This window comes from Electrona antarctica, assembly GCF_951216825.1.
Source record: "Electrona antarctica genome assembly, chromosome: 2".
Lineage (NCBI taxonomy): Eukaryota > Metazoa > Chordata > Actinopteri > Myctophiformes > Myctophidae > Electrona > Electrona antarctica.
In genome coordinates, this window is record NC_136807.1 from 2304133 (window position 1) to 2316632 (window position 12500).

A 12500-nucleotide genomic window follows, 5' to 3' on the forward strand; every position below is an offset into this window, starting at 1 on the left:
CCAATATATTGAATATCGTGATATTATCGTTATCGAGGGCCTAATATCGCAATATATATCGTATCGTGATTTACCCATATCGTCCCACCCCTATATAAGACGCCCTGAGGGCGAGGTTGCGTGCACGCATCCGCCTGGGTGACGGCAGGCTGCTGGGCGAGCGTTGGCTCTTTGGCATGGGGGGTCAGATCAACATATGGAATGAATTCTGTACATATATATGGAGCATGTCTTTAGTGTACAGGGTTTGATGAGGTCAGATCAACATATTATGGAATGTCCGAACAGGTCAGCTCCGTATATGGAGATCTAAGGGTTTGAGGGTTGAGGTCAGATGTAGAGTTGCTGTCTCCATATATGCAGATCCTGGTGATGGTCCAGTCTTCCCCAGGGTTTGATGAGGTCAGTGTCGTGATCTTCATATATGGAGATGGCCATATATGGTGGCATGACGTGTCACGAGGCGTGATGTCACAACACGTGACTATATATGGAGGCGTGGGTGACTCACTAAGTGTCGGACGGAAGTTGCAGATCCAGCTCAAAGCTGGGAATAGGAGGGGCTCAACAATCCAAGCGTTGTTGTGATGGATGAGCTACTATAGCCTGGCTAATAAGCCAGACCGAATCAGCCGTTGCCTGCCGGCGGATTACGGTCTGGAGAGGCTCAATTGTACGCCCATTTCCTACACCAGAGAACTGGTGTGGCCAATCGGGACACGGTATGCAATATGGGCGGGCTTTGGTACAGTGACGTTCAATGCTTGAGACCTTTGACTGACAGTAGCGCTGACCAATTGTGTCAAAGTGAAAATGTTTTAACCCGCCCCCCGGGAAACAAGATCCATACACAGCATCTCCAGACTCAAATACCACACGACAGTGTGATTTGAGTCTGGCTTATTAGCCAGGCTAGAGCTACTATGCATGACGGAGAGCACTTGTAAGAAGCTGTGATGATGATGATGATGATGATGATGATGATGATGAGGGTCTATGATGGAGTCTTACTGGGATTAGAGAGGGTCGCTGAACAAGGCAAGCATGCATGTAGTAACTAGTAACACATACACCTACACACACTCAGTCTCACATACAGTATATGACCGCACGCACGCACGCACGCACGCACGCCGCACGCACGCACGCACGCACGCACGCACGCACGCACACACACGCACAAGGACCACCACATTCAGTGCCCTCTGAGTCTGGCATGCTTCTTGATTTCTCAGCCCAGCTATGTTGTTGTTATAGAAGCTTAATCGCCCCTGACAACAACCTAGTTAACAACCCCAGCTCTGGAATCCTCCGCCATCACCCTGTGGCACCGTGCCAACCTCCACTCATCCCTCTGCCTCCCCCCCTCCCTCCCACCCTTCTCCCCCTGCCCTCAACCCCTCTCCTCAGCTTCCCTTTCTCCACTGTGCCCCATTCCACCCTCTCCCCAGGGATGGACTGGGACAAAAATTCGGCCCGGTCATTTTCGCGCAAATTTGGCCCAGACCGGCCCACCACAACCAGCACGCAGATAGCAGAAACTCTACCGCCCCGCTCCGTCGAGGCACACACAAACAAACAAGCCCTAATACCGCCACTTTTACAGAACAACATAAATGATACAAACCAACAGACAACTACACAACCCTTTTGTTGCTCTCACAAGAATAATGCTGGCAAAAGAATTCAAGATAGAAGAGGGTTTATTTGTCACTCACTGATACAGGTACAGTGAAATTATCATGACGGTACTGGCAGAATGGCAACCGGTCCGCGGGACCACCGGGACCTTTCCTGGTGTCCTGCCGCCTATTGGCCTGCCTGTCATTTATTTTTATTTATTTTTATCATATCATAACTTGAGCGCCCCCCTTACGGTCGCGGGCCACCGGGAATATGCCCGGTACGTCCTGTGGCCAATCCATCCGTGCCTCTCTCTCTCTCAAATAAAAATAAAAATAAATCAAATCAAATCAAACTCTCTCCTATAACGCCCTCTGCTCCTTCCCTTTTGGCCGTGAACCTCCTGTTACCTCCTGATGCACGCCGTGAACCTCCTGTTACCTCCTGATGCACCCCTCAACGCTAAGTCTCGTAGTATTTGGCCGAACATTATACATGTTTTAATATGATTATGGCAAATAATCCCAGAATGTCAGTGCACTGAGAGACATGCAGCTGCTGCATACTCACACAGCTGCTCTATACGTCTCCGTGGCAACAGTGGGTTACCGGATTTGGCTGTTTGTGCTAAATAACACCATAAAACAGCCATTATACCATTTTCATGTCACGCACCCCCTAGAGGGCGTCTGCGCACCACAACGGGTGCACGCACCACAGTTTGGGAACCCCTGGACTAGGGTAAGCCTTCAGTGCACCATCTCTCTGACGTTGCTCATCGGTTTTCACTTTTGTTTCTCATTCTCTCCATCCTCTGTGGCCTCTTTCCTCCTATCTCCTTTATCCCCCCCAATTCGGATAGTTACTTGCTCCTGTGTCCACGGGGAGAGAGGTATTGTCCCCCCCCCCCCCTTTTTCCAAGGAGCCAGGCACACAAAGAGTGATTTGTACCAGAATGATCTCTGTCACTCATTCAGCCAAACTCACTGAATAACTGACGTAACCACTTAAACTCTCTATACACTTAGTAAACTGGACCTGATTTGCTGAACACTAAGCCCCGGAAACCCAGACTTTTTTTTAATTTATTTTTTCCAGCTGAACACTGAACCACCTCTCTCTCTCTCTCTCTCTCTCTCTCTCTCTCTCTCTCTCTCTCTCTCTCTCTCTCTCTCTCTCTCTGCAGGAGTCAGACAAGTGTTTCTAGTTCATAATTGTGTCATTTGTAGGCATGTAACGATACACTCAACTCACGATACGATACGTATCACGGTATGAGGTTCACGATACGATTTTTCACAATATTTTAAACACAGTTTATTTTTTTATTTTGTTACAGTGGACCATGGTGACATTGATCAATTCTTGATAAAAAGCTTCTAATATATTATTTAGGACCCAAAATCTATAAATATCACACTATTAAGGCAACCGGACGGTTCCACGCGCTGCACAAGGTGCCCTTTTTTCACTTGAGCACCTGCAGAAACATAATTGCCTTCCTCGATGTATTAATGAGCATCAACGACCATCACCTGGGCACAGTCACAGACTCACACAGCTCCCCTCTGCAGTGCTCTACTACTGAAAGGGACTGCATGGAGTCTCATTTCTACTCCAAAAGCACTTGAATATGATGGAATATGATTGAAGCTCACATTTCATATCACACACACACACCATAATTCACTAGCCCCCCTAAAAAAACAAAAATTGTTTCATATCGTCGGGATTCATATCAATATGAATCGATATACGTGTTAGAGGGGCAGGGGCTGAAATCCCGTAAGAGGGCACTTTTGGACAAAAATAGCTGATCTACAAGCTCACAACACGCCACGCTGCGACGCATTGTGAGCTTGTAGATCAGCTATTTTCAGGGCGCAACCCAGCACTCTTCAGCTAGTGGAGATGCGGTGTGTAACGACATGGATTTAGAAACAAATGTGTTCAATGCAAAAATACTGTGTTCAAGTTCAGGAGACTTTGGAAAAAAACGCAATGCTGCCTTCCGGCATGGCATGGAAAGGAAATGAGAGGCATTTGCATTCCTTTTACCATCAGTAAATGCTGCATTAATGGTCTGGAGAGGGCAGTTGTTTTACAGACGGGTAAAAGGGGCAGGGGCTGAGGCCCCCTTTGATGTCTATGTGTGCGCGACCCTGATGCCTAGTCATTTAGCATCTGTTCTCTCTCTCTGCAGGAGTCAGACAAGTGTTTCTAGTGTAACTCCTGTGTTCTCTCTCTGCAGGAGTCAGACAAGTGTTTCTAGTGTAACTCCTGTGTTCTCTGTTCTCTCTCTCTGCAGGAGTCAGACAAGTGTTTCTAGTGTAACTCCTGTGTTCTCTGTTCTCTCTGCAAGAGTCAGACAAGTGTTTCTAGTGTAACTCCTGTGTTCTCTGTTCTCTGCATGAGTCAGACAAGTGTTTCTAGTGTAACTCCTGTGTTCTCTGTTCTCTCTCTGTAGGAGTCAGACAAGTGTTTCCAGTGTAACTCCTGTGTTCTCTGTTCTCTCTCTGCAGGAGTCAGACAAGTGTTTCTAGTGTAACTCCTGTGTTCTCTGTTCTCTCTGTAGGAGTCAGACAAGTGTTTCTAGTGTAACTCCTGTGTTCTCTGTTCTCTCTGCAGGAGTCAGACAAGTGTTTCTAGTGTAACTCCTGTGTTCTCTGTTCTCTCTGCAGGAGTCAGACAAGTGTTTCCAGTGTCACTCGGCGCATCGCTACGACTCGTACCATCACAGAAACAGCCACCGTGTGGAGAACGTCATCTACCTGAGAGACCCCAGCGGAGAGCTCACCTGGTGGCAGTCTGCCAATGGTGTGTGTGTGTGTGTGTGTGTGTGTGTGTGTGTGTGTGTGCGTGTGCGTGCGCGTGCGTGCGTGCGTGCGTGCGTGCGTGCGCGCGCGTGCGACTGTGCGTGCATGCGTGTGTGTGTAAAAGGGGGGTCAGGGTTGAAAGAGGAGGGCAGGAAAGATATGAGATAGACCTGGAGAGAAATGATTTGATAAGGAGTGGAGGTATGTTATCAAAGAGACAGTGACTGATCTAGACAGTGAAGAGGAAACGGTGTGTGTGTGTGTGTGCGTGCGTGCGTGCGTGCCTGCGTGTGCGTGCGTGCGTGCCTGCGTGTGCGCGCTATGATAATAGCTGCCATCTTTCTGTGACACCTACACAGGACAGGAGCGTGTCAGTATCAGACTCAACCTGGAGGCTGAATTCCATTTCACACATCTCATCATGAAGTTTAAGGTCTGTATGCGCACCGTGTGTGTGTGTGTGTGTGTGTGTGTGTGTGTGTGTGTGTCTGCGTGTGTGCGTGCGTGCGTGCGTGCGTGCGTGCGTGCGTGTGAAACTTCATCTCCGTCTGCATTCCCAGAGACATAAATCTAACATGCTAACTGATAATGTGAACACGCAGTAAAAGCTCTCATGTAACACAATCAGGGTCTGTTTTCACATGCTTCACATTTTCTCTCCGTCGACAACAAGTGATCTTTGTTACTCTGTAGTGAAACCAAACATAGATGCAGATCTTAGAAGAAGGTTATAAAAACAAACAAGGCCCACAAAATGATTTAGAAAATGATTTAGAAAATGATTTAAAAAAAAGTTGCCTTTAACGAAGAATGACTAAAGAAATACAAACAGCTAAACTTCCAGAATAGAACTACCAAAACTGGAGGGGGGACTTTATTATTATTTTTTTGTATACGTTTATTTAATAGTGACAATACAAAAACAATGTATCAAGTTGTAAAAACATGAAACCGTTGCATTGTACAAAGGGTTTAAGGCTAATTTGCAACCCCAGCCTAAATATCTACCTATACTAAAAACAATCGTTTACAAAAAATACATTGAAATATAAGATTGTAGATATGATGACTACTGCTACTAATGATGTATGTGGATGTATTTCTATAGAGATTGATATGGGAAAAAATAAAAAAATATTATTGTCAGCTGTATATATAGAGCTCCGGACTCCAGTATAGAGCTTTTTAAGAGCACATTTAAAAATATTGGACATAAGGTCACGTACATAGCTGGTGACTACAATATTGTAGCCTGGTTAATAAGCCAGACCGAATCAGCCGTTGGCAAAAACAAACACGACAGTGTGATTTGAGTCTGGCTTATTAGCCGGGCTAACAATATTGACCTTAATAATAATCCCAATAAGCATGCTTTGATTGATGAATGTACTATTGATACAATATTATACAATTCCTCTCTTTCCTCAGACGTTCCGTCCCGCCGCCATGCTGATCGAGCGCTCGTCTGATTTCGGTCGTACGTGGCGGCCGTACCGCTACTTTGCGTACAACTGCACGAAGACCTTCTCCAGCGTGCCCGCCACCGGACTGCACCACATCAACGACGTCATCTGTGAGGAGCGCTACTCGGACATCGAGCCTTCCACCGAAGGAGAGGTACACACTTAGCATTAGCTTATTAGCCCACCTTTTTCATGTCAAGGACCCCCCAAATATGTTGTTCCAGGGACCTTCCAGAAGAAAAGATTTGAGTTAAAAATGTTTGTTCTGAAAGAATATATATTCAAAGGTTTGCGCCACATTTTCACGTTTTTTCAAAAATAGCAGCCCTACAAGCTCATAGCGCGGCACTCGGTGCCGCGCTATGAGCTTTGATCGGATTTGATCGGATTGATCGCGAATTCCACGACACTATCTCAATCTATTCTCATGGTGGAATCAGAAATGATTTTGAAATGAATAGAGGAACAGTAGCCTTGTGGTGAGGGTGTTGTGGTGAGGGTGTTGTGGTGAGGGTGTTGTGGTGAGGGTGTTGTGGTGAGGGTGTTGTGGTGAGGGTGTTGTGGTGAGGGTGTTGTGGTGAGGGTGTTGTGGTGAGGGTGTTGTGGTGAGGGTGTCGGGCCAACTTGGCCATTGCATCTGTGCTACGCCAACTACAGTACTTACATGTGTATTAGAATCTGAATAAGTCATTCTGTAATCTGTCCTTCTGGTTGAAGTACTCTGTCTCCATTTTAAATTCCAGGTGATTTATAAAGTTTTGGACCCGGCCATCCATGTGAAAGACCCATACAGCCTGGACATTCAAGGTTAGTATGAGCTTTAATGCTGGGATTTAACAATCGTGTTTCAGGACTCACTGCCATGTTTTAACTAACCTTTGAAGAGCCCACTGCGCTGACCACCGAGTTGCTTGTCTTCAGGGTACGGAAACCACACCCTGAAGAAGGCAATTTGTTTGCCGAAACGTTGGTAACTCAATAAACAGTATTTTTTGCATCGTGACTACGAGCTGTGCGACCTCTCCTTTCTATTTTCAAGCAAATTCAACATAAACAAGGCAGAACCATGGTGGGCGGCACAAGTCAGAAAGAGCCTGCTGGTTAGTCAGTCAGGGACCAATCAGAAGGCTGACACAATGGTGAATTCATATCATGGGGATCAGTGTTGTTTTCGTCGATTAAAACTAAGACGAAAAATGTTCGTCGACTACCTTTTTTCACTGACGAAAACTAAATAGAAACTAAATGAAAACTAAGCTATGATGACTCAAACTAAGACTAAATATACTGACAATTTCGTCAACAAATAAAAACTAGAAAATGTTAGGAGAGACTAGTGGACAAGTCTAAGTCATTTTACAATGTTGGTTGCATGTTGAAAATAGCAGATCTAAAGCTTTGTCGGCTTGTAGATCTGCTATTTTCAGCAAGAGTTAAATCAGTAATTACGACGGCATCAAGGCCCGACAAAATACATTTTAGTCGACTAAATCAGCCGTAGATTTAGTCGACTAAAATCTTAGGATATTTAGTCGACTAAAACTAGACTAAACACTAAGACATTCCTGGTGACTAAAATGTGACTAAAACTAAAGGAAAACTATTCAAAAGACTAGAAAATTGCTGCCAAAAACAACACTGATGGTGAACCCACCTCCCGTTCCTCTCTATGGTGAACCCACCTCCCGTTCCTCTCTATGGTGAACCCACCTCCCGTTCCTCTCTATGGTGAACCCACCTCCCGTTCGTCTCTATGGTGAACCCACCTCCCGTTCCTCTCTATGGTGAACCCACCTCCCGTTCCTCTCTATGGTGAACCCACCTCCCGTTCCTCTCTATGGTGAACCCACATCCCGTTCCTCTCTATGGTGAACCCACATCCCGTTCCTCTCTATGGTGAACCCACATCCCGTTCCTCTCTATGGTGAACCCACATCCCGTTCCTCTCTATGGTGAACCCACATCCCGTTCCTCTCTATGGTGAACCCACATCCCGTTCCTCTCTATGGTGAACCCACATCCCGTTCCTCTCTATGGTGAACCCACATCCCGTTCCTCTCTATGGTGAACCCACATCCCGTTCCTCTCTATGGTGAACCCACATCCCGTTCCTCTCTATGGTGAACCCACCTCCCGTTCCTCTCTATGGTGAACCCACCTCCCGTTCCTCTCTATGGTGAACCCACATCCCGTTCCTCTCTATGGTGAACCCACCTCCCGTTCCTCTCTATGGTGAACCCACATCCCGTTCCTCTCTATGGTGAACCCACATCCCGTTCCTCTCTATGGTGAACCCACATCCCGTTCCTCTCTATGGTGAACCCACATCCCGTTCCTCTCTATGGTGAACCCACATCCCGTTCCTCATACTATACACTATGGTGAACCCACATCCCGTTCCTCTCTATGGTGAACCCACATCCCGTTCCTCTCTATGGTGAACCCACATCCCGTTCCTCTCTATGGTGAACCCACATCCCGTTCCTCTCTATGGTGAACCCACATCCCGTTCCTCTCTATGGTGAACCCACCTCCCGTTCCTCTCTATGGTGAACCCACATCCCGTTCCTCTCTATGGTGAACCCACATCCCGTTCCTCATACTATACACTATGGTGAACCCACATCCCGTTCCTCATACTATACACTATGGTGAACCCACATCCCGTTCCTCATACTATACACTATGGTGAACCCACATCCTGTTCCTCATACTATACACTATGGTGAACCCACATCCCGTTCCTCATACTATACACTATGGTGAACCCACATCCCGTTCCTCATACTATACACTATGGTGAACCCACATCCCGTTCCTCATACTATACACTATGGTGAACCCACATCCCGTTCCTCATACTATACACTATGGTGAACCCACATCCTGTTCCTCATACTATACACTATGGTGAACCCACATCCCGTTCCTCATACTATACACTATGGTGAACCCACATCCCGTTCCTCATACTATACACTATGGTGAACCCACCTCCCGTTCCTCTCTATGGTGAACCCACATCCCGTTCCTCTCTATGGTGAACCCACATCCCGTTCCTCATACTATACACTATGGTGAACCCACATCCCGTTCCTCATACTATACACTATGGTGAACCCACATCCCGTTCCTCATACTATACACTATGGTGAACCCACATCCCGTTCCTCATACTATACACTATGGTGAACCCACATCCCGTTCCTCATACTATACACTATGGTGAACCCACATCCTGTTCCTCATACTATACACTATGGTGAACCCACATCCCGTTCCTCATACTATACACTATGGTGAACCCACATCCTGTTCCTCATACTATACACTATGGTGAACCCACATCCCGTTCCTCATACTATACACTATGGTGAACCCACATCCTGTTCCTCATACTATACACTATGGTGAACCCACATCCCGTTCCTCATACTATACACTATGGTGAACCCACCTCCCGTTCCTCATACTATACACTATGGTGAACCCACATCCCGTTCCTCATACTATACACTATGGTGAACCCACATCCTGTTCCTCATACTATACACTATGGTGAACCCACCTCCCGTTCCTCATACTATACACTATGGTGAACCCACATCCCGTTCCTCTCTATGGTGAACCCACATCCCGTTCCTCTCTATGGTGAACCCACATCCCGTTCCTCTCTATGGTGAACCCACATCCCGTTCCTCATACTATACACTATGGTGAACCCACATCCCGTTCCTCATACTATACACTATGGTGAACCCACATCCCGTTCCTCATACTATACACTATGGTGAACCCACATCCCGTTCCTCATACTATACACTATGGTGAACCCACATCCCGTTCCTCTCTATGGTGAACCCACCTCCCGTTCCTCTCTATGGTGAACCCACATCCCGTTCCTCTCTATGGTGAACCCACCTCCCGTTCGTCTCCAGAGCTCCTGCGGATCACCAACCTGCGCATCAACTTCACCAAGCTGCACACCCTGGGAGACAACCTGCTGGACCGCCGGCCCCACGTGCTGCAGAAGTACTACTACTCCCTCTACGAGCTGGTGGTGCGAGGCAGCTGCTTCTGCTACGGACACGCCTCCGAGTGCGCCCCCGTGCCCGGGGTGGAGAGCCGCGAGAGTGGCATGGTGAGGCTGTTTACAATTTTAATAGAAATACAAGGTAATATATGCATGCAGAAGACATTATAATGCTCAACATATTTGTATTACTTTGTTTGTTGTTGGTGCTGCTGCATAATTGTAGCCTTGTAGCCTTTTTCAAGCATCACTTTGTTAATAAGCGACTATTTGTTATACATAGGGGGGAGGGGGGGGGGGGGGGGGGGGGGGTGAAAAATGAAGTGTCCCCTTTGGAAAAAAGTATGCACCCTGCTGATTCGTGCCTGGAGACGGCACTGTGTGCAGGTAAGACATAATGGCTGACTATAGCTTGACTTTGTTTAGCGTAGCTGTTGAATGCTCTCTGGTGAAATAGGACACTATAGTGTCCGGTCCTTATCAGTCATTCATGGTGTGCGTGGGCTGTGTGTGCAGATCCACGGCCGCTGTGTGTGCAAACACAACACGGAGGGTCTGAACTGTGAGCGCTGTCGACACTTCCACAATGACCTGCCCTGGAGGCCAGCTGAGGCAGACAACCCACACACCTGCAGGCGTAAGGCACTCAAACACACACGCACGCACACACGCACACACGCACTGGAGACCAGCTGAGGCAGACAACCCACACACCTGCAGGCGTAAGGCGCTCAAACACACACACGCACGCACCCACACACACACACACAAACATGCACTGCACACAGATACATGCACATTTGAGTACAAATAAAAATGCACACACACACACACAGAGCAGCACAAGCATCAGAGACCAACAGACACAAGGCAAGCATGCGCGCACACATACTGTACTGTACATACATGAATACAGTACACACTACACACACACACACACACACACACACACACACACATGCATGTTCATGTAATCTTAAAATAGCTCTCCACCAAACAGACGAGACTACTACAGATTACTACAGAGTCTGGCAGTAGAATGAAGTCAGTGTACTCACTGCCCATTCAACAGCAGATTTGCATTACCTTCATGCATCAATTATTCATCACACACAATGCACATATAAATGCACCCCCACCCACGCACACGTGCCTGATGTACAAACACACTTCCTTTTACATACAGGCTGACCGATAAACACAAGTAAAGTAATTAATCAGATTTATTACATTATTGGTCAATCGCTGAATTCAGCGGTGTGTTATTTCTTGATAACAGACCGCTCCGCTCTATAACAGACCGCTGCCTAATCAAACCCTCTGAGCACCAGCTGCGCGGCTGCTCCCTTCTTGATTTACTGCTGTTTCCAACATGACAGCCATGTAAACACACACACTGTTACACACAATGTAATTTACATCTAAACATTATTTAAAAAAAAAAAACATTTGAGCGAGAAATAGACAAAGCAGTACCCGGAAATGGATTCTATTTGATCAACTATTACAATTTACAATTTAGGCATTTAGCAGACGCTCTTAATCCAGAGCGATTTATAATAAGGCAATACATCACATACATAGAACATACAACTACTAATTCCTTGATTTCCGACTCCAGCCCTGCAGCTGGGCAGACATGGCCAGTGCGAACTTATGGAATACTTTTTTTGTTGTGTTTTGTCAATTTATTAATTTATGTTAGGTAGCCATGTAATAAGCGGGATAATATCTGGCTAGGTGGTCATTATCGGGATATAATTAGGGCGGCTGTGGCTCAGGAGGTAGAGCAGGTCGTCCAATGATCCATGGGTCGGCGGTTCGAATCCCGGTTCCTCCTGTCTACATGTCGAAGTGTCCTTGGGCAAGACACTGAACCCCAAATTGCTCCGGATGTGCTGGTTGGTACCTTGCATGGCTTCCGCCGCAATCGGTGTATGAATGTGTGTGTGAATGGGTGAATGTAATGCACAATCTATGTAAAGCGCCTTGGATAAAGGCGCTATATAAATGCACCATTTACCATTTATAATTCACCTTCAGGGAGTTTAACCACCGAGGCGAAGTTAAACTCCCTGTCGGTGAATTATCTCCCGACAACGACCACCTAGCCAGATATTATCCCTTATATATTCTTCAGGCTATAATTGAAATGGTTCATTGTTCTCTCCTACCTTGTCTCCTCTTCCCAGAATGCAACTGTAACGGCCACTCCAGCCAGTGTCACTTTGACATGGCGGTGTTCCTGGCCACGGGGAACGCCAGCGGAGGAGTGTGTGACGAGTGTCTCCACAACACCATGGGACGCAACTGTGAGATGTGCAAACCCTTCTACTACCAGGACCCCGTCAGGGACCCCCGGGACCCCAGCGTCTGCGTCCGTGAGTGCTTCTGTGTTGTCTTCTCTTGCTTTAAATCGCTTAAGTCTAATCTTCATTTACTATGAAGACCTGCATTTCTCGTCCACGTCCGTCTGTCCGCTAGTTAGTTAGTCACCCACGCCTCCATATATGGTCACGCCTTATGACATCACGTCTCCATATATGGTCATGCCTCGTGACATCT

The 12500-nt window shown here is 46.9% G+C and overlaps 1 protein-coding gene across 1 annotated transcript in view; it reads left to right on the top strand.

The window, feature by feature from the left end:
- Positions 1-357: 357 nt before the first annotated feature.
- The window catches only part of lamb2l (laminin, beta 2-like), a gene marked incomplete at its 5' end in the record, with an annotated part of 75358 nt that continues 63215 nt past the window's right edge, over positions 358-12500 (top strand). The window contains 8 exons of the mRNA XM_079491727.1: positions 358-402; positions 4305-4440; positions 4799-4872; positions 5868-6056; positions 6646-6709; positions 9841-10043; positions 10452-10572; positions 12128-12316. Of these exons, the coding sequence (XP_079347853.1) occupies positions 358-402; positions 4305-4440; positions 4799-4872; positions 5868-6056; positions 6646-6709; positions 9841-10043; positions 10452-10572; positions 12128-12316 (1021 nt within the window). The remainder of the gene's footprint in view (positions 403-4304; positions 4441-4798; positions 4873-5867; positions 6057-6645; positions 6710-9840; positions 10044-10451; positions 10573-12127; positions 12317-12500) is intronic.